Consider the following 23,419-nt stretch of genomic DNA (forward strand, 5'->3'; position numbering starts at 1 on the left):
CAATCGGATATTTATGTGAAATCGGGGCCAATTTTATTGAAACAAAATTAATCAACTGATTTAGTCTCGTTGAACAGAATAATGTTTTTCAATAATTTAAATTTACTGAATATGTATTCGCTGTAAATAATGAACAGTTTACAATTTGTCAAACAAGATTACTTGTAACCCTGATATTAATATACAGAGAAATCAAAATATTATCGCTTATATCACTAATACATGTTTAAATACTGTTTCCCTACATATAAATTTTATTAAAACACGAAAAAAATACCGTTTTAGAACATTAATTATCATAAAGAAAACAATCAATTGTGTCTCAAATCTTACTCCTTTCCTTACCTATCATTTTAAATATGTTACCTGTATTTAAAGGACACCAAGTTATATATACTCATTAGCTCATAACTTCTTAGTTTCCTGCGTGTCATCGTCTACTAGAATTCAACCACAAAAGAGAGTGGCTATGCCGATATATAAAGAAGACACTTGTTATTCACAGCACCTACGCTGCTTCATATCCAGGATGATCCTGCTGAAAGCTAACCAGCTTGACGTAGATCACCGACCCTTTCGTTCCGCGAACTCAGCTCTAGCAAAGCTTAAAAGACCTCGGGCTAACAACATTAACAGCAACCGAAAATTAATTAAGCGACGAAAATTAATTAAGTTACATGGCAAACTTCGCTATTGAGTTGATTCATTACCAAAATCTAATAAATCCGAAACATTATTTTTAAAGTTTGGGTTTGAAAAGATTATCATACATAAAGTAAATGAAATAAGAATATAATATACCAAAAAAAAATGCTCAAAAAGCTATTAATGAAATGCTTTGCGTAAAAATGAATTAAAAAAACATATTATTCATTGAAAGCTTTAACTGCGGAGTAAAACCATCGATTCAGATTCCTTAGTCTAAATCAACAGCCCGTTAGACTCAACATGAAATGAAAAAACAGCTTAAATTAATAAGTTAAACGGGTGTAGTATTTTATCACTATCACTTCGGACTACATACACCACAGAACTTAGTTAGGAACTATACTATATACATATACCTGACTTTGCTCCTCCAGGTTAACAACTAATTCATACTCTTTAGATGACAGGAAGAGAAAACTACGTGTAGTTTTTACTCAAAATTTACGTAAATTGCTACTAAAAGAAAAAATATATTGAAAATCGACCTCATTTTTTATAATCAAATGAATACCAAATCTTAATTAAAATATTCTTGAAATTGTATAGAAGATACGAATAAACAAATTCTTTGACAAAGAGATATTTTTCTAATAAATTAATTCCCTAGTGAAACCCTTTATACATATTATATTAAAAAAAATTGGAACACCTGGTTTCTTAACATTAAAAACGACGTGACGTAAAACGGACGTTTCTGTATTGATTTTTCGTTAGTAATAATAAATGACAATCTATTATTATAATTATTGTTGCTCTGATTGACCAAAACAAGAAATAAGTTCTTTTGGGTACGTTTTTCTTTTTATATATTCTTTTAGTAAACTGCTATTGTTATTATAATACCGACAAACATCCTTAATTTTATAAATTATCTGTGCCGTAACATGTGTTTGTGGTTTCGTTATTTTGCATTTCCACTTTGTATTATTGCCGGGCAATTAGTTTTTTTTTCGTTGTAAGGAATAAATATTTAGCTTCTTTGTAGAAACATTTAAAGAGATACATAATTATAAATAAAGTCTCATTAAACTTAGGAATTAAATTATGGCGAACGATCCCGAGAGGTTTGATTCGATGCTTCTAGCAATGGCACAACAACATGAAGGTGGAGTAAAAGACGTGAGTATTTGATCTTCCTTTGTTACTCAAGTAAAGATCGCATTTTGGGTTAAAGTAGACATTTTTGTTAAATTTTGGCATAACTTGTGTTTTATAACCAAGTTCCTGAATTGCTTCCTTGCATGTTCATAATATTACAAGGTTATAACCACTTCATTTATACTTTTTTTATTTTATTTAAATGTACATAAGAGTATCAGTATCTATGTCGGAAGCCTATGACCATGTTTTAGTTAAGTTTGGAAAGAATTAATTGTTATAACAAATTTAATTTAAACATAAAAATATTTAATTATGGACACAATGTGCTAATATAAACCATAGAATATAATCTTAGGATCAATTTAATATTAAATATAAGAAAAAGTTATAAAATTATCAGTTTTAACACCATGAGATATCAATTTATTTAATTTTTCTTGTAAGAAATGATGTTACTTGATGTAAACTGTTTAATATGGTAAATGATAATTTAATATTTTACAGCTTTTGGCTACAATTGTCGGATTTTTAGCCAGAAAAACTGACTTTTTTACTGGTGGAAAAGATGGAGAATGGGAAAAGGTATGTTGTCACACAACTAACAACAACAAACAGCTAACAATAATGAATTTTAGACATACATCTGTTTACGGTCCTATTGTAAAGTTTTCAAGATTTTTTTAAAATTTTTTGATAAGGCATATGTTCTTTTTTTTTATTAAATGTATTCCTGGATTACTTTAACATTTATCATAATCAAGTGAATTTATAGTCAGTATGGGTTCATTAGTTCTGTTAAACAAGCTGGCAATGTGATAATTCTTTGTCATATTGCAATTCATTTGTTATTAATTTTTGTAAAATTTATTACTTTCAGATAGTTAAAGATACTTTTTATGTTCATGCAAAGAAAGCGAAAGATGAAGCAAATAAAATCAAGAAAGAGAAAGAGGAGGCTGACAAAAGATTAAAGGATATACAACAGAAAAAAGAACAGGAAAGACTAGCAAGAGACTTTGAACCAGCAACAGTAACAGAAATCACTGAGCAGGAAGCAGCTCAAATGAAGGAAGACATTGAAAGAGATAAAAAGAATAGTAAGTTAAATATCTGTTAATTTGCACATTTCTTAACTTCATAATTATCATATCAGCTGATAGATACCCACTGCAATGCATAACATCCTCAAAATATTGCCAAAATGATGGAGTTTGCACCACCTGCATTTGAATGTTTCCTGCAATGTTAACTCAATTTCCTGTTTGTTAATGGTTGTTTATACTTTTCAGGTTATTTTGCTAAATCTGTTTCAACCAAATATTGCACATATGACGAAGCTATTTATTCTCAGCTAGATGTCATTTGACTGAATTTTTTGATGGTTTCTTTGAATGTGACATATGGACTATAGTATTTAATTTTTATAAAATAATTGTCTGTGTTTAAAAATGTTTACATGACTCTTTTAGAATACTTTATACATAGCTTGTTCACCTAATTCCAATCATCCTGCATAAAGTGATCATTCTGATTTGTGTTACATTATTTAATTTTTCAACTAGAATGAGACAGGCCTGTAACTGCTGCTCACCATATGTCTTAACATATAAAAATTAATTGATATTAACTACCTGACCCAGTAGACTGTACTGTCAGAAATTATCAGTTGAAGGAAAAAATAAATTAATGTAACATAATTCAGAGTGATCTTTTTATATACTATGCTATATAATTGTGTGTGTATATATATATGTATACATACATAAATATATATATATATGTATACATATATATATATATATATATATATATGTATACATATATATATATATATGTGTCTACATTTATGTTATGCTTCACTGCTATACTATCATTACATTATTAATTATACCCCTTTAAAGCTTTAATACCTACAACAAAATGTTGTATAAGTAAAATATTATTCGAATTACAAAATATTACAATTAAGAAACCCAGAGCTAATAATTTTTTGGATGTTACATACAAAGAATATGAATAATATTGTAGTTTATTTGTATTTGACTGAATAAATCATTACATTAAGAATTTTGTGAAGTTTAAGCATGAAGTTAACTTTTAACCTACTTAATTAGTTCTAATTTACTGTAACTTTGTCATGTATATGCATAACTGTTTTCTTTGTTTCATTTAATTAGGATTACCATAAATATTATGTTGAAAAATTTCCTCAAACTAATTCTCATAAGAAAGCTTTGAGTTTTGCATATCTATACATAAATAAAAATGAACCACCAAATATGTAGTTAATCACAAAACTTGACCAGCTTGATCAGTTCAACTAATTATTGATGTGTACCACCTTTCCTCTCCATTGCTGTACATTTTCTTAGGTTTCATTTTGTGAAAAGTCAAAGAAGATTGCAGTAAGATGATATCAACTCATTTAGCTTGAAGTTTATAAACATAACTTGCTGCCATTCAACACAGTGAATGCATATGTGATGAGAAAAGAAAGAGCACTTCACAGTGTCACAGTTATACAATGTTTCATAACACTGTATAACTGTGTCACTGTGCTTAGTCCTTATGCCTCTATTAATGATGAGAATATCCTTACAATAGTTTCAATCAAATTCCAATACATAATTTTTCTGCTCACTTTGTTATATTTTAGAATGCTGGTAATTGATATAAATACCAAATTAAAATCTAAATGTTTTTGTATAAGTGCATATTCTTTGTTTTAGAAGATGAAGTTGGGAATGGAGAAGGTCCCAGTAGTGAAAAAGAAGTTGATAATCCTGATGATGAAGATGATCCTAAGGAAAAAGGAAAACTAAAGCCAAATGCTGGAAATGGATGTGATCTTGAAAATTACCGATGGACACAAACATTGGAAGAAGTAGAGGTAAGTTGGTATATAGAATAGTTTACACAATAGACTGTATATTTCATAGAAACATCGTAAGAATCTATTAACATGCTGTTATTTATTATAGCATGTTTCTTTTTACAACACTGTTTAATTTCAAACCCTTTATATAAAAGTTATTTAAATACTGTGCATGATACAGTAATTTAACTTCAATATATATATATATATATATATATATATATATATATATATATATATATATATATATATATATATATATATATATATATATATATATATATATATATATATATATATATATAAAAGTAAATCTAATCAAGCTACACATTTTGGAAATTCATTTTAATATGTTTTTTATAATATTAGACATATTTTGTAATATTTTTATTACAATTTTCATTTTAAAGCAGTTGATTAGCCTCTTTTTTTTTTTTTAAAAATTAAAAGTAATCATATACATACTGTTAAATACCAGTATAATAAGCTTAAACATTTATTAATGATGTTCCTTCTTATTTAGTTTTTAGTTACTTCTAAAGAGTAGGCTACAATTGTTTACAATGCGCACCAATCTCTTACAGGCTAGTTCAAAATCCATACACCTTCAAAACTGCTCCAATATCTTTACATATCATTTGCCAATGTTGTCAAATTGCTAGTCCACTACAATGCTAATCCTGTTTATCATTCTGTAGTCTTTATGTTGTTTCTTTGAGTACCAATCACTATATAATGTTTTAAGAATCAGTTTTATATAAGTTGGAACACTATCTCTTATTTGATTTTATTTACACTAATGTATAGATTATCTTATTGACTTGTGTACTGTATTTTTTTTCAAGTAATGGCTTTATATTTGTGTTGTGTGCCATATCCAGTTTTACTTAGCTTCTTTTTATTATATTTTACCTAAGATATATAATATTAAATTATATAACAATAGCAATCGGTATTCTTCATACAAATTGAAATTGAAAAACTTCATATAGAAAAATATTTAAAAATTAGTATTATCCAACACTCTTTCTTCAATAAAATGTACCCAATTAGACCTTATTTCCCATTTTTGGGCATATCACAATCTTTTCCAAAACTCCTGTGTCTAGACTTGTTATAAACTGTGTGGCTTAAAATTAAAATAATTTACAAATTATCAAAGTATATACATACATATTTGATTTAATTTGAAACATTTGGAATAATGAAAGTCTCATTGAACAAAATTTGAAATGTCAATGAATTGGTTGATTGGATGGGAGTGACCACATCACCATAGTCAGAATTTCATTATCATTTCAGTTGTGTGGCAACTGTTGACCTTAACAAGAATATGGTTGCAAACACAAAAAGTGGAAGTATGATCTGGGAAATAATCATTGAATCATTTTCTCATAAAGAATATGCTTCAATTGCATAAAATTGAAAAAAAGCTTTTGGTTATGGAAACTATAGTCTGCAACTTTTTCCAAGGCCTTACCGTCAATTTTATTTCTGTCTCAGACAAAATGAAGTGTAACAGGTTTAACTAAAATCCAGTCAACACTCATACTTTGCCACAACATCAACTAGGCTATATCTTTATTATTATCTACTATAACAAGGAAAATATACGAAAAGGTAAATGTTATTATTACTGTAAAAGTAAAAGTATAAAAAAACAGTCATGGTTATTTTGTTTAATTATCACAGTCCCTCAAAATTAGGCTAACTACTATATACAACTTTATAATTGATAACAAATTTTGTCTTAAAGTATTCATTTTAACAAATACATTTATGTTTTATTAGAATATTAAAATTTTAATGATGTTTTTACGCTTATTCATAACAAATAATTTGTTTGACTATGCTATAATACATTAAATGAATTATATAACCATAAATAAAAGGAAGTTTACATATTTGAATGTTTAATAAGTTGTTCGAAAATAATATTTAAACAAATTTTAATTTTACTAGAAACAACAAACATCACTGACTTAACAACTAATCACATTCTGTCCTAATAAAATGAAGATAGATGATTTTGAATATTGAAATAAATAAAGTCAACTAACACCTAATTGTCTTAGTATAAAATGAATTATTATTGCACTTATTAATATTTACTGTACTTCAACAATTAGCTAATCGTACAATCGCTATGCCGTATCATTTTTAATTTAACAAATTCCATGTTATCAGGAAAAATTCCACTGAAATTAATTCCTGTTTTTTTTTTTACGAATTTAAATATACTTTATTACCACATGCCTTCAATGATCTTCTTAAATTCTTGTGAATTTAGGAATATCTGTAAACGCCTGTTTCCTTACGCATTCTCACTGAAACAAAGAAAAACATTTAAATGCTAAATAACAATTTCTTATGATGGGATGAGATTAATTGTAAGATTTGATATTTTTTGTAATGGCGTATGTTCAGTTAGTAATTAAACTACAAGAATCGTTCCAGTTTTGGCTTATCAGTTTTTTGCAAAATTAACGTTTTTTTATAAATTAATAGCCATCTTTGCTCATACAAACTTTCGGCGTGACACTAATTTATGGGACACCCGATGCAAATGAGTTTAAGAAATGACAACTCCGCTGTGAATGTTTTGTGTCAATTTGAACTTTTCAAAGTGTCGTTTAGTTTGATAGTATTTTCTTACTTTCGACGAAGCAGATGGCCGCAAGTATGCAAGCTGAAAGTAATATTGTCATTGAAATGACCAGCACAGTAATCTGATGTGAGTGATTGCAGCAACAAGACTTTGATCCTTTTTCGGAGCGTTGCTTCGTAAACCCGTTCACCACTGTGAAGTGAGTAGAGCTTGCGACCGACGCCGCGTCTTGTCCAGACATTGATCCACGTTTAACATCTGTCCAAAATTTATCTGAGGCATCTCGGGATTCCTCCGGGATGGACATCACAGAGCTTGTCATTGTTGATTTTCGTTCGTAGCCAGTCGGCTTGGTTTGATAGCAGCTGTATTCATCGCGAGTAGAATTGTTGCCGTTCAAGCGAGCCAAGTGTGCCGCGCTTAGCAATAAAGACCCTGATGATGCACTCTGAAAACACAAACATTTTTTTTAAATAGTTGTATGCGTAAAATACACTGTTTCGTTTAAACAATAAACAATTATTAAACCTAAATTAAATTAGATTAAGTAATATAAATCAAAATACGGTCAGAAAATAGTAGCACTGAAATTAATTTAACCCAAAAATAGTCATAGTCATTTTTTTTCTAGCACTTTCTTTTAAGACGTTAACGTTTCGTTTATGACGCTCTCCCGTGTCGGATCTTCGTGATAAAGTGGAAACTGTGGAATCTTATAGTAATTATAGGTTCATCTGTCACTCTAGCCATTCGCTCATAAATCAGTGTTTTCTTAACAATGCTTTGACGAATACCGATAATAAATGCAAATAAAAGGTTGTTGATGCAATTAAACTGTAAATTGTACCAATAACGTCTGCTGATTGGTTAAGTAGAAAACTCTGTTAAAGATCTTACAATAAAACACTGGTAAGCAACTATAGTTGTTCAATTTTAGCAATAATCTGGCTCCGTACTATGTTCAAATCCTGCATAATTTTCTGAAAGAGAAAAGAGCGTAAATTATTTTGCTTTATAGATTATATTGAAGATTTTATAGATTATATTGATTTTACTTTATAGATTATCTTGTGGTTACATTTTCCAAACATGGCGCAATAAAGTACACTTAAATCCACAATAGATGGCGCCTCTGTTGCGTTAATCTGCTTTTAATTAAATTCTAACGTTCACATCACAAATTTGTATCCTAAAGATAAAAAGAGACAAAGCTTCGAATACAATTACGAGAAATTGTATATTCCGCGTGTTTCTGTCCACCGATACACCAGTACAGGCATCGGTGTAGAAGTTATAAAATGTATATTTAGCCTTTAAAGCTTTTACACCTATAACCAGACTCCCTATAGCACATTTCTGATAAATCAAAACATTTTTTTATCAGGTATGTCATATACAGGACGATTATTTATATGCTAAAAAATCTTTATGGGGATGATTCTGTAGCTAATTTGTCAGCAAAAATATATATTTCCCAGAATCATACATATAGCGGTCACTCTGAAATGACACATTATTTTTTCTATTAGAACGCGACAGCCAATTACAAAGTCTGCAGGACAGATAGTAAACAATACCCATTATGTTTTCGATCAGTATAATACAAGGTCATTAATAATTTATTATTTTTAAAACGATTGGAATTTGAATAGGGCGTACATTCACCCTTTTAAAGATTTTACACCTATAACCACTATACAAAATGAACAATATTACACTGGGTCTTTTTTATTAAAAACTTTATTGACATAAAAATATTAAAAGGTTATGTGAATAGGCACTACCAGGACGAACTTTTGAAGTCATAATTACACTTGACGTTATTTTTTATTAATCAAAAACATGTAATAACTACTGTAATTATACATTTCTACAAGAGAAAATTATTATTATAGGTATTTTGAATCATTTTATTACAATGTTTATGAGAAATATTATTATGTTACATTTCCCTGAAATAAAAAAAAATAGGAAAGTGGTCGCCTTGTGGTTAACTACCAATATATACGATCGTGCATCGCGAAGTAAATGCCTGATAGGCGCTAAAACTGCCACACGTTACCAAGCATGAGACACGTACACACACATTTAATGTTTGACACGTTTTGAAAAATTCTAAATGACATGTTAGTGTTACATAATGAGAATAATATTTAATTTTTAACAATATAATCGAGTATATAATTTATTAGGTTAATTATTTATTCATTAACACATTCGCTGCGTCAACATTTCCTAAAAATTACGAGATTGCTATTTGGATTTTAGTTGGTCATATAAAACGAAAGTCGTGGGGTCTTTTAGATCTCGTGATTATACAATGTTACTTAAATGATCCGTAAAGTTACTTGGTGTGAAATTTTAAAATAAATAATCCAAAATAGCGCTCGGTATTTGTTTCCTGATGACTAACATCGTGTACATAATTTGCGAATCGACGCTTAAATTATCTTGATCATAGCTTAAGAATGTTGCCATAAAAGTTATTTTAAAATCGTGTACCGGATGTTGTAATCCGAACAAGGCCTTTAACCCCATCAATGCGCGTCGCGAGCGCATGACAAAAAGACACTAAGTTTGTTTCAAAATTGGTTTCAGCTAATAAAACTGACTTTGTCGACGTTTGAGATGTGTCATTAAAAATTATCTGTTTTAAGTAGGCGGGGAGCATTAGCAATAATGCCTTTGTGTGATTGGTTTTTGCATTAATTCTTAACACATTTTTTTCATTTTAATAAAAATATGTATAATGACTGTAGCGTTTTAATCAAATACTGGTTGCTCGTAGGGTCTTACTTCGATTACATTTGTAAGTACTTAATATCTTATCCCAACATAATAGCTGGCCCCGTACGCTTTGCTAACCTTATGAATGCCAACCCCTATTGCGGGTAGAATTTGTAAAATCCATTCTTAACTGACCTCTACTTAAAAGTAATTTTCTACTAAATTTCCTGTCTCTATGACCTGTAGTTTTCCCAAGATATATTGATGAGTCAGTATATAGGTAGAAATCTCATATATATTTAGAAATAAACTATATTCGAGAATCTTAATTTAAAAATAATAATTATAATTGTCTATATACACGTTTAAGACCTTGAAAATGTTATACATAAATACACAGGGATACCTCCATCTGAAATATAATAAGTATTTGGCTTACGTGCGTGCTGTTATTACTAGAAGAACCTTGACTGGAGGCTGAGCCTCCCCGCGACCGTGTATCAACGCTGTCCGTAGTGCTGCAGCTTGTTAATGACGGCCGTGGAATATGCCAATCCAGTCCCGAGATCTGAAACATTGTTAAATTAATTATTCATGTAAAATCAGCTTTGGGAATTCTAATAATTTTGTTTGGAAATATCTAATGACCGTTCAATGCTAGGTCTACAAAGCTGAAAAGAAAAAAGTAAATCATAATGATTAATTTAAAACGATTTGATATTACATTACTACCACGCGGGATTTTATTATTTACAAAATTTGTATTATTTAGTAAGTAATTGGAAAGTGAGGAAGACGTTAATTTAAAGAATTTCCGCAGTCTTATAATTATTCATAGATTAGACCATTAGAGTAAAAGTTCACAATTATTTTAATAACGTGAGGTTTAGGTTAAAACGTTTTGTAACCGTTAAATTATTTGTAGCCGTTCTGTCATTGTATCCGATATCCTTTTTGTCCCAAATTTTTTACCTCTCATATTTTCGTACAAGTCAAACAAAAATTTTCAGGTGTATCTCCGCAATTTGTCGTAATTTCATCCGTTGCATTTTAGGTCAAGTTTTGTCCGAAGCCCGATTGATTTTGTCAGATACGGTGCTCAAGGTTTGCCTTCTCTTTATTTGCGGTCTTGTTTCTTCGGCCTCTGGCGCAATAAATCTTAGTTTTGCTTTTAGAACTGAAGCTATAGTTCTTTTTGTTACATTAATAAGATGATGGATAGGCATTTTCGGCAGTTCGGCAATGTTTTTCTTTTATGGCACTTGCACGAGTGGGTACATTTTGTTTTTAAACTTGTTTTGCCATTTAGGACTGCGTCCGTCGAGATTTTATGATACATTCGAGTAGTATTTGTACCGATAGAGACATGATGGGCGAACCTTGCATATCATGTTTCGCAAACGTGCCAACCGGTCTCGCCGTCAGCGTCACTATAGCAACGCAGAGGCCTGTATAAGTACATTCGCGCAACCACTTTCGCTCATTGTATGTAGTAGCTCAATAGCAAATAATGAGATTGTGTGCGCCACTTAATGTAGACCATGGATAAAGCCGAGTGTAAATTTGCCCAGTTATTGTTTAAGCAAATGCGATGTCGAAACATCGCCCTTTAACATAATTATTGCTAACTATTTACTAGGTCCGACTCTAGGCTTTTTTTTTTACAGTTATCACGTATTGCAGCAGCTGTGACAAAATTTACATCGTTTAACAATGTAACAAGTTGTGGGAATTATTTTAGTCCAGATAAGAGGGATTGTCATTGTATTGTTTATTATTATTCTGTAAGGTGATTGTAATTCAGTAAATTTAAAAATAACTACAATTTATATTATTAAAAGGGTTTTCCTTGACAGTATTTGTATTGAAGTACTGCAAATGATTACGCAAGATTTATCGCTCTACCTGGGATAATTTAACGCTAAGTTTGCAGATACAATTTATTCCATAATATTGAAAATTAGGTATAAAGACATCACGAGTGATTCAGTTCTGTTAGATGTGTATGTAAATATAAATTATTCTTGAAATAAAATTTGTTTGATGATTGTGAACGGTATAAAAAGGTATTAAAATAAAGTCATTGAAATAATACTTTTATAATAATACCGGAAGAGCGGTGAGATGATTATAAATGCTAACGTAATAAAGATTGAGTGAACGTGTTGAACGTTGAACCCAACCCACCTGTATGTAGGTTAGATGAGTTGTCTTTCAAGTATAAAAAATAGGTAAGGGCAAGTCTTATTAACTCCCTTAGGAAAATACTAAAAGTAATAAATCTGTCATTACATATACACGCATCATAAACGTTTATTGTTATCATGTAGGTATTATGAGAACAGAAAAGTTTGAAAACGTGACTAAATATTTAGTTAGTTCATACACATGATGAGCTCCTAAATCATTTGTCGTATTAATTGTTATCAGCACGTGGAAGTCGCACGTCGAAACTAACTTAGCTGGTAAATCTTAAATGTCATTTTATAGTCCATATGTAGTGTCCATTATGATTCTTCTACGTATGTGTCCGATAGAAAAATAAGTTTTGCTTTTCTTCGTGTATCAATAATATTACTTATTATCAAATTATTTTAATATTACAAAAAGTAATCTTCCATGTTTGAAAGTTATATTCAAAAGACGACATTTTCTGCAATTATTCTGTGGACTTGTATCTAAACTGAAATAGCAACAATGTTTTCTAAATTGAATATAAGCTGTAGTAAAACTGGACGTGTCGTCGTTATGCACGAATGTCGTGTCTCAGAAGCGTTCCCTAAGTCACGGTTTTTGAAATGTTTGGAGATTTGCAAACGTTCACTGGCTCTGGTACCCTGTACCAGTTTAATTGTAAATGTATTCACATTAGAACAGGTACTTGCTTTAATTATCTTTCAGTTAATTTTGTTCTATGAAATCGTATATAACATAATAATTGAAATGTACATATCTGTATCCTAACTCAAATTAAAAATATATTTATTCAAGTAGGCATTTATACGCACTTTTAATCCGTCATTTATTTTTAAATTATAAGTATTAAGGGTCGAAATGCTAATTAATCTGCTAGCGAGTGCCGTCCAAAAACTCGTCAGCAGCTATCTTTTAAATAAAGTTTAACTAAGTTTGATGTATATATAACATTATTATATCAACCCTACTAACATGTTATGAACATTAATTTTTTTTGAACTTTATTTTCAATAATTTTTTGTTAACACATTTCGTTCAACTAAAATTTTTGAATGCTATAAAATTTATTTTATAAAATACTTTTCATTTTAAATTCAAAACTGAGAAAATTAGTGTAATTATTCCCATGCAATTTTCTACAGAAATATCTTAAAGATATGTCGAAAATTAGTTATTTTCTGTTCATTTATACTTGTATGTGATTTGAATAGTAAACAGTACGATTAACATTCAAACGTACATTTTCATAACTTCATTGTCAAATTGTTTGTATCGCGTTCCGTTATTTTTCTTAGGTCAACTGGGCAATTAAGAAATAATTACATATTCATCTTTAAAAAACGGAACGACAATGATATGTTATATTGATGTTATAGTGACTTGGGCTCTGCAATGCTCTGCATGAAAATATCAAACTTTAGACTCGAAGAAGTTAATTTCATTTGATTTAGCGTCACCTTTTAGTTTTGTTCGGACAGTTAAGATATCCTTGGATTATTTCAACGTTTCTACATATCGTGTAACATGTTATTGTATCGATTGCAAGTCGCGCTACCAGTGACAATCCGGTTATAGTTTTAATAACGAGTGTTGAGTGAAATAGCTTTGCCCGGTTCAACGGAACGGTTATGCAAGAGCGGTAATCTTGACGAATCTGATTGAATGTTTATTACCGCGTGTCAATAACGGTATGATCACGGAACACGTTAGACGGCGACTTGTATACACGAATCGTTACGATGGCGTGCTATTAACCAGCGAACGTATTTTATGCAATTTTACTTACGGCGCGGACGCTGTTATATAACGCAGCTTAAAGAGTATTCAATATCGCATCGGTGAAATAAGAAACTTTTAGATCGTCGTTCCTCGAATAATTTTCCTTATAAGTCTCCTTGGACGGTGGAGAACAATCAGCGTGAATTTATACTGTAACTCCACCTCTAAGACTACAATTACAATAACAAAAACAACGATCTAGTCTGTTCCCCTTAGTAAGAGAAAGCGTTCTTATTGCAAGCCTCTTCTCGGAACACTTTCGGCGTTGCAAATGTCACAATGGATAACGGATTGCGGTAGAAAATTTCAATACTTTTAATGTTTTTTGCAACATCAGTCAGTCTAATGAATTCACGCTGTTATTTATTGCCGGACAAACAAAAAAGGTTTTTTTATTTGTTTATCTAAATAACTTATTCAATATTTCAATAGTCTAGCGTATTAGATTGTAATAATTTTAACGAAAATGGGCGTATTACAATAGTTATTTTTTTAAAAGCTATTTTTTTAAACGAAATAATGAAAAGTGATCATCGAAAATAATAGTATTCAAAAAAAATACAGATTACTGGTACCATTATGTTGATAAAAACTCTTGCATTGTGCACAAACTAAAAAAAACATTATTCTTGCCAGCAGTGAAACATGCTTTTGAATGTCCAATTATCATATTTTATACACGATTGCCTGAGGACACCGCAACGTTACTTATTGTTCATGCTGGTCACAACCACTAGCATAACGCTTATGCATGTCCTTGAACTCAATTTACTTAATTAAAGATTTTTATAGTAAAAGATGAGATATAAAAAAACTACTTTGAAACCACCGCGACTGGCGATGGCTCCTCTCTGTTCGAACTGGGCAATCAATTTCCTAAAAAAATGTATTAAAATTAAAAAATTGGCGAAAAATTTACTTATTTAACATAAATCCTCAAAGAACATTATACTTCTGTGAATATATTTAATTAATATAAGCACATCTAATAATTTCCAAATAAATTTAAAAAAAAAACGGTCCTATAATAACATAGTTGAATAAAAATAGTATACAAAATCACCTTTTTCGTTGAATAATATATGCTTATTTCTGATCAAGTCTGGTTGTGGGATGTTCCGGATAGAAAAAGTGACCGTGGTTAATAATTTATCCGGATTCCTAAGTACGATGATATCATTCACCGATGTTTTTAATCTGCGGTTATTTAACGACAGACTCAATCAAGTGTAATCAACTCTTTTTTTATTTATTAAAGATAAAACATTACATTTAATAGGCGCCGTTAGTGATGTAATCTCTTTTTGTCGAGGATTTATTTTAAAATTTAAGTCTTACGTATTCTAATTTTGGTGGAAATTATTAACAATTAAGTAAACTTTTTACAAGATGTTTTGTAGTTGTTTAGTTCCACGATGCGCTACATTTGTAACATCCGGGAAGAGTCATCAACAGGTACAAAACATCACGAAATGAAAATCCCAATCGGATCTCGGATCATGGGAAAACCAAATTGTAGTCACCGTCCTGTACAACCTTCTTACAAAAGGATCTGTAAAGATGCCATTTTTTACAAAGGCTCTTTACCTTGATGGTACGACGTTTATAAAATTGTACACTGTGTTAAGATTACTGACGCTTCCTATCATGTTAACTAAATGATAAATATCAAGTCGTCTTTTGTAACCGCGTGTCAATTGAGATTAAGGTCGTAGTTTTAAAAATGACCAATGTCTCTTTGTCTTTACATCGCAGAATTATTTGTATTGAGTATGTATTATACAATCTTTATCTTCTTTTTTATTTCCTATAAATGTATATGTTCTGGTTGCAGTAGTAATTATTAATATATTTAAAAAGATACGTAAACTTTGTAATGACCGATTCTTTTCATTCTTTCAACGCGATGTTATTACATTCGTTGATTAAGTTAACAGACTCTGTTACACGCAGAGTTCTTATTTATTTCTTTAGATATTTTGATTACATACAACATTACTTTAAATGTATTCAGTCAACGTATGTTTATACTTAAAGTATTTTTTTAAAAAAAAGCGCTCGTAAAACAGTTTTAAATTTCAGCTCGTAATACGCGATATATTTGTGTGACGCACATTGTGCACATGTGTGACGCTTCTTTCTATCAAATTTTAACTGTTAATATAGCAATACGTTGCAGGTCCATTTGTGTAATACGTTGTGGCTAGTTTTAAGGTTTATTCTAAGCAGATTTTATCACATCTGGTCAGCTCACAAACAGAATGACTGTCTGAGGCAGTTGGTACTGTCGTAGCGTCATCTGTACGAAAATATCGACGGCTTTTTTTTTCAATATATCTTTGGTCACATACATAAAATTTAATAAGACGATTTGGGTCGACCTTTACTAACTATGGCAACATAGCGGCGCGAAAATTTTTGTTTACTTATTTCATAATCAAAAACTTGTTCAGTCATACGTATTTTCTTCACAGTCATTTGATGAAGCGTTCAAGACGAGGACACACGAAAGTATATTTCGTACTTTTCACGTGACGATTAAACTGACAATAGGAAGGAAAAATACTTACGGCTACTATAAGCTATCCAGGGTCAGGATAACACTAGTGAAAGCGTTGGCTGAATACCAACCTATAAAAGATGATGAAATATGTTATGAAGTGGAATGGAAACGTGACGCGACATAGAGATTGTTGCATGTTAAATTACACGTGCACAATAGTTTAATATAAATCCTTCTTAAGTTAGCAAAGTCAACAAATAATAAGTCTCTGGGAGGATATAGTTTGCCATTAGTTTTTATATCGAATATGTGTTTTCGGCAATTTGTCGATGAACTCTTTTCTAGCTAAATTACATCTAGTCTTTATAAACTTTGTCTAATAAGCATGTCATGTTATTTTTAATCATATTTAGTAGATGACGGACTAGTGCACAGATAATTCGATCCAATTTGAACTTACGAGCAGTTCGTTTAATGATCAAATATAAGGAATGCAGTTAATGCCAATTATTTAAAGGCTGTACTGATTTTGGAAAATTGGTTCTTATTAATATATATATCAACGACCAATCTAAAATAGATTTGTCAAAAATATCTTAATAATATTCGACGTGGGATATTTTGTAAAGATTAAGGTTTCTGAATAAATTACACGATACTGTATAGGTTCCATTTATAATAACTTGCAGTAACAAATCAAGAAATAATAATCATGTATTTAGTGATGGCCGTTGGGTATTTAATGTTATACTGACAAAGGATTTTGTTGCAGAAAAACATCTATTAATATTGTCTACATCTTGCTGCTAAATATTAATTTGCAAGTATTAATTTGTTTCGGTTTCAAATGCGACACTTAATGAAATTACCAGGCAAATAAGAAAATATGTAGCTTCTCATTTGCCCAATCGCAGCATCACGTAGGTATGTTGTGCAATTAATGCTGAAGATTTCAAAGCGACGAATGCAAATCGTAATAAGGTAGCACCACAGAATTATGTTGAGCTCTCACTGAATATCAGCTGGCGGACCTCATCTTTTTCTTTCTTTTTTATTAGGGTGTACAAATTCAAGTTTCCAAAAAAAAAAAAAAAATTAGTAGCCGTACCTACAAAGCACTGCACTCTAGATGGCTACAGCCTTAGGTGGCCACCATTTTTTCTGCTGCTAAAAGATTATTATGAAAAGGTTACTTTCTTAATTTATAAGAGCGTTGTAGCAAGTTCAATTGCATCGACAGTCATACAAAATTTTTTCATCCTATTTGCATTCATTGCACTACAGAATCTTCGTATACATTATATACCTATCTCTTGCTCCTTTATTCGACTTATATATTGTGTAAAAAATAGAAGAACCATGTGATAGTGAACCATTCAACTTATTTATATTATACATACGCACAGAAGTAAAATCCTTACGCTTACGTATCGGATTACAAAACCACTATTGTACTGAGATACCTTTAAATCCGGATAAAATTTTATTTATACCGAACAGAAGGTCATTTAATAGTCAGCTGGCTGAGATGGATACGTATATTTACATATTTTTTTCAAGTATACCACAATGCGTTATAAGAAATATACTATTGAATATGAATATAAAATTTTAGTTTTCCATGCAAATTATAAAAGATTTATTTTTAGTGCGTTCTAGTTGCATCAATCCAATATATTTTTTAAATATGTTTTTATAAAACTATCTACTTCCTTTACTTTTATAAAACTATCTCCTCTATTAATTATTTTCGCAACTCAATATTTTTTGTGTTTTTTCGTATAAATAGTTACTTTTATTTTATTTTGTATTAGATGTTTGCTATGACGTAAGCGTTTCATTTATAACTTGTGCAAATTTCACATTGTACCTACCTTTATTGAATTATCGTAAATAATTACATGTTTTTCTGTATTTCTCTTAATTTCGTCATTATTGAACCTTGGCGTTTTAGACCGTGCTGCAAGGTTTAAAAGATATATGTAGGAAGTATTTCTTGGTATTTAAATTAAGTACTGCATTTTCGACCTACACCGGTTTTGTGATAATGAGAGCACAGCAGCCGCCCAGAGTCGTCTGGCTGGATGCGCGCTAAGTCCGGGTGTTGTGAAATGTGAAGGCCGCCAGTCGAGGTAGCTTTAGTTATTAGCTTATTAGTCCCTGTGTGTTTTAACTCGGGCTCGGTGACTATTATTTCCTCCGATCTAAGCAGCCTTGAACAAACTTTTGGCAGTCCGTTTTTGGCTGTAAAGAACAATACAAATCCGGAGAATTTACAAACGTTGAGAATTGCTAATAGCTTCCATGTTTCTGATGCCCTTGTAATGCGTATTATAAATACAATTTTTATAAACAGGAAGTACATTGATTTATACTTTTTTATAAAAAGATACTGAACTTCCACAAACTGGAAGTTTTGTAGCTATATTTGACAAACATAATTTTAACAATTTTTTATTGAGGATTATTTTAGATAGGAAATCTGTTGTTATTACATATTTTCGATCTGTGTGATTATTTTTATTTCTAGTAGACCTTTACTACAGAAAATTTCTATAACAACATTCATGTCGTTATCCTTTTTTTTTCTTGATGTTCGGTATCACATTTAGCAGAAGGATTAATAATGTGGTATTTAACTCTTCTATTTGCTTTATAGTATCGGATTGTGTTCACAAATTCACAGAAGTACGGTCACTGACCAGTTCGGGAAAATATATTAATAACGAACTAGAACGTGTGCAACTTTTATTTATTACCGTCCGTTGCTAAGGGAGAACATCAAAGTTGGTGTTTTTTCATACAATTTTTCTATATAAAAAGCTGTAACAATTTTTGGTCATAACAACTCGTGCTTGTTTAAGTATTTATAAGTTGATACAGCATTTTTATTTAATTTTAGTTTGATATTCTAAAAACATTTAGTGCAATAAACCATTTTTATATAATAACATTCGAAACAGTAGACTACTGTTGGGGCAATATCTTTTAAAAATATTTACAGAGTGTAATGTAATGTATCGATTTGAGTACAAGTTCTTTTGTTACATTTAAGCATTCAAATAGTACATAGTACAACAAAAACAAAAAAACCGTGCATTTTAAATCAAATTTTAATATATATTATTTTTATATTTTGAGCATTAAAGTTTCATAAGTTAATTAATTTTGACTTTTTGACAAGGTTAAGGACATGAATATGTTTGAATAATGTTTAAATAAAACATTTATTTTAATTTTATTTAAATCTCATGTTAGCGGACATATAATTGTTTGAGGTGTGATGTGATCATTATCTTTTTAATTTGTTTTTGTCTTCAATTGATTCCGTGAAAAGGTTTTCAGATTGAAAATTGTTTTCGATTTAAAGTGGCTACCAAATATTACAAAAATAATAAACTTTTATAAAATATGTGTAATTTAAAATTAATTTTTTAACGATGAATTTGAAGTTTTAAGTTAGCGGCTTTGTTCGGAATTCTCTTATGCTAAAGAATAGTCGCCGGTGTGTATTTTTTTATAAACAATGCCTTGTTTTTATGAATCCTATCACTTACCGAAGTTTTGGTTTCCATTGTTAGAACGCTGCTTAATTCCGCAAATGTTCGTTTGGGCTTCTCACTTATTACGTCACTGAAACACTGCATTCACTTGGTCCACATGTCTAAGGAGGCTGGATATATTCTTCAGCTGATTTGAGTTAGGCCTCTCTCGCCCTCTCCGTGTGGTCGGCGCAAACACGCGCCCGAACCAAGCGGCAAAGCGACTAGAGTCGTACTGAGAGTGTTGCAACAATCACCGACGTTTTATATATGACTTTACAAGCCACCGGTGCACGAATAATTTTTTGTTCTAAAATTGCAGTTTACAAAAAAAAAACTAATATTTTCCATAACATATTATAATATAATCTAACAGTTTAACCATCTAATAGTATATATATATTTTCTGTTTGGTACCACAAAAATGACCTGTGATCTAAAGGGAATTTTTAAATAAACCATGTAATCTTATAGACATCTGCTTAAATTTAAGATAAAACAACAGTAAAGTAAATGAACAGAATAAAATAAGTTAAAACAATATTTTTAATCAAACAACAGAGTTTTAAGAGATGCTTCAACTGAGCTACATGCCAAACTGTGAATATCTTTTAACATACAGGAAAATTTTGAGCAATTAAAGAAGCAATACAGAAGCAAAGTCACGTTGCGCAGCTGCGTGCGACGGCTATTTGTGACGGTTCCTTAGTCCCCAGCACTTGCGCAACCAGGCGAGGACATAACGCGTATCGATATCCTTAGCAGGAATCGGAAAATGAGTGTAATTACCTTGATTCGATATGCGACTTCTAAATTATGCGCATTGAATCACGCCAATGATTTGGATAGCCTCATCGTTGTCAATTATTCCCTCCAACTGCACACCTATGTAATATAAATAAATAGATAAAGTGATTAAAAATGGCAACTTATAACTCCTTTATCGTGATTACACATTTTAAAGTATGACACGGACGATTTAATTTATAGATATAACAATTTACTAGTAATATGAATAACTTATATTAATAAAAAAGTAAATCATTGGTAATGAATTACCATCTGAGTAAGATGTTTGCTGAACCAAATTTTAATGGAATATCAGAGGAGTAATATTTGGTAAATTTGCAAAATTACTTGATGTAAACCGACGATTCAGCACAGTAATGTACCTATTATAAACCGTTGCTTCGTAAAAATGCATTAAAAATTGGGTGTTATTCAGACGTCCAATCGAGTGTTACGTAAATTTTTGTCAACGTACGAAATCTACACACATCGACAAAAATTCTGATCGTTTAACGCCAAAGTGCATTTACGATATCAGCATTTAGTTAATTTGATATTGACTGCGAAGCGTGAATTCTTTGATAGAACTTGGGCCAATCTTACCACATAAATGTAAATCTGTAAAAGTTGGCGATACATTCGTTGAAAAAAAACTTACGACATGAAACCAGGTTCTTTATAGCAAGTGAGTTTACGTTGGTAATATTTATTAAACATATAAATGAATTGAGCAGCATTTTACGAATACACCGAATCTAATGGCGAAATGGTTACCGACGTTAATCTTCGATGTTAAAGCGCGGGGCAGGGACGTCCATCCGCACGGTGGACAGATGACCTTGTTGATGTGGTAGAAATACGCTGAATAAGGTCCGATTCCAACTAGTCTTATTGTAAATCTATGGGACATTTTATAGCTGAAATAATGATGAATCTTTCTAATTTTACAATTCCTGTGTTTACATGTTCCTGATAAAAAAAAAAACTAACATCTTCTACATGATATTAGGCACAACCTGGATGTAAAGTTAAATTTAATTAATATTTTGTAATTATTTAATAAAGAGGCACCCTCTATTTTGGTATTTTTAAATATATGATCTTGAAAGTATGAGAACCTGCGCTTTTATAATAACCGAGCAATTTTGGCCGACGGCGTCATTATTGATAATAATAGTGTATAACGTGAACTTTGTGCATAGAAGCAATCTAACATTCTGTTTGGGAAGAAACATACAATGTTAAAAACCGTGGGACCAACTTATTTCCTTTTTATACATTGGACCAATTTTTTTTTCTTTAATTACTTTTGCATTATTGCGTAATTAAAAACTTATTTGGATATTATAAAGCAATAACCGTTTCGGTTTCTTTAATCGTTTAATTTCGGGTAAGCGAGTGATTAGCCAACTATATCCTAGCCTGGTGGGGCTGCCTCGTTGGAGCCTGTGGGCATGATCGGTTTTATATCGGGATGCCTCCCTAGCGAGTTGTCTATTTATCTGAGTTCTGTATGGCAAACACGGAAGCTGACTAGGAGAGTTATAATATTCCGGTCCAACGTGAAAACCGTGTTGCTATATGGATGCGAGACGTGAAAGGTTACCAAGGATATCACGCGTCGGCACCAAGTCTACGTTAACAACTGTCTTCGATATATTCTGGGTATATACTGGCCTGAGAAAATCTCTAACGTACACCTTTGGAAACGCTGCGGTGAGATGCCGATCGACCAGCAGATCAAACGCCGCAAGTGGAACTGAATAGACCACGCGCTCCAAAGGGACCCTGATCTCATACCGAAGCCAGCCCTAGAATGGAATCCTCAAGTAAAGCGAAGACGTGGCCGCCCAAAGCAAATCTGGCGACGGATGATTACTGCAGAAGTGAAGGCTGTTGGAATGACGTGGACGCTCAACGCCGTTCGGGATGGCGACGTACCGTTGACGCCCTCTGCCCCATCTTGGGGACATAGGAATAAATGAATAATGCAATAACCAATAATGAGAAAAAAACTCCGATTTTTGTTTGGTGGAACCTTAGCGTATATAGACGATATTTAAATTTAATAGTTAATAGGAGGTTTATAACCGTAATTGAAGTCCTTACATCTTTGTGACATTATTAATATAAATACATTTTTTGTAGAAAAAATACACTTTTGACGACATACAGACACACGCTTAAGATTGTTGAATAATATTTATTTTTTCTTGAACATTTGTAACACTGATTCAAATTACTCGTAACCATTAAATGAGAATTATATATTTACAATTCAATACGCGAACGTTACACTATAATACAATTAAGATGCACAGAAATCTCAAACGTTACCACTCCATTAGAATGAAGTTGCAATCAGCGCGTAATCGTGTGAAGGTGTTATAACACTGTTCTATTGAACGAGATACTACAAGGTTTTTGAGAAAAGTATTTCGTTAAAGTAACAAAAGATTGAAGGCAAATGAAGTAATCATTTCCCAGTCTCACGCTCGGTTCCTAATTAATTGAAATATGATTAAATATTTATTAAATTATTGTTTATGTCAATTTCGGAGACGGGAAATTATCGTTTGCTAATAATAATT

General features: G+C 31.0%; 2 protein-coding genes across 4 annotated transcripts in view; one reads left to right on the forward strand and one right to left on the reverse strand.

Moving 5' to 3' along the window:
- Window positions 1-1,394: 1,394 nt before the first annotated feature.
- Window positions 1,395-23,419, forward strand: part of nudC (nuclear distribution C, dynein complex regulator) — a 33,864-nt gene continuing 11,839 nt past the window's right edge. The window contains exons 1-5 of one of the 3 annotated variants that reach the window (XM_068774152.1): window positions 1,395-1,496; window positions 1,743-1,827; window positions 2,314-2,391; window positions 2,687-2,906; window positions 4,539-4,699. In XM_068774152.1, the coding sequence (XP_068630253.1) occupies window positions 1,753-1,827; window positions 2,314-2,391; window positions 2,687-2,906; window positions 4,539-4,699 (534 nt within the window). In that variant the 5' untranslated portion in view covers window positions 1,395-1,496; window positions 1,743-1,752. Of the gene's footprint in view, window positions 1,497-1,591; window positions 1,828-2,313; window positions 2,392-2,686; window positions 2,907-4,538; window positions 4,700-23,419 lie in introns of those variants that run through there. The other 2 variants (XM_068774153.1, XM_068774151.1) reach the window with 2 other exon arrangements.
- On the reverse strand, window positions 6,666-20,263 carry LOC137930823 (uncharacterized). The gene is made up of 4 exons (XM_068774155.1): window positions 20,055-20,263; window positions 10,459-10,587; window positions 7,341-7,740; window positions 6,666-7,011 (listed from the first exon to the last, which is right to left on the reverse strand). Exons 1-4 carry the CDS (start codon window positions 20,142-20,144, stop codon window positions 6,971-6,973), a joined length of 660 nt encoding a protein of 219 aa, XP_068630256.1. The 5' UTR covers window positions 20,145-20,263; the 3' UTR covers window positions 6,666-6,970.

The sequence above is a fragment of the Battus philenor genome, unplaced genomic scaffold (assembly GCF_028537555.1).
Source record: "Battus philenor isolate CCGP_79_NKW_IND1 unplaced genomic scaffold, ilBatPhil1.0.hap1 SCAF_7, whole genome shotgun sequence".
NCBI classification, from domain to species: domain Eukaryota; kingdom Metazoa; phylum Arthropoda; class Insecta; order Lepidoptera; family Papilionidae; genus Battus; species Battus philenor.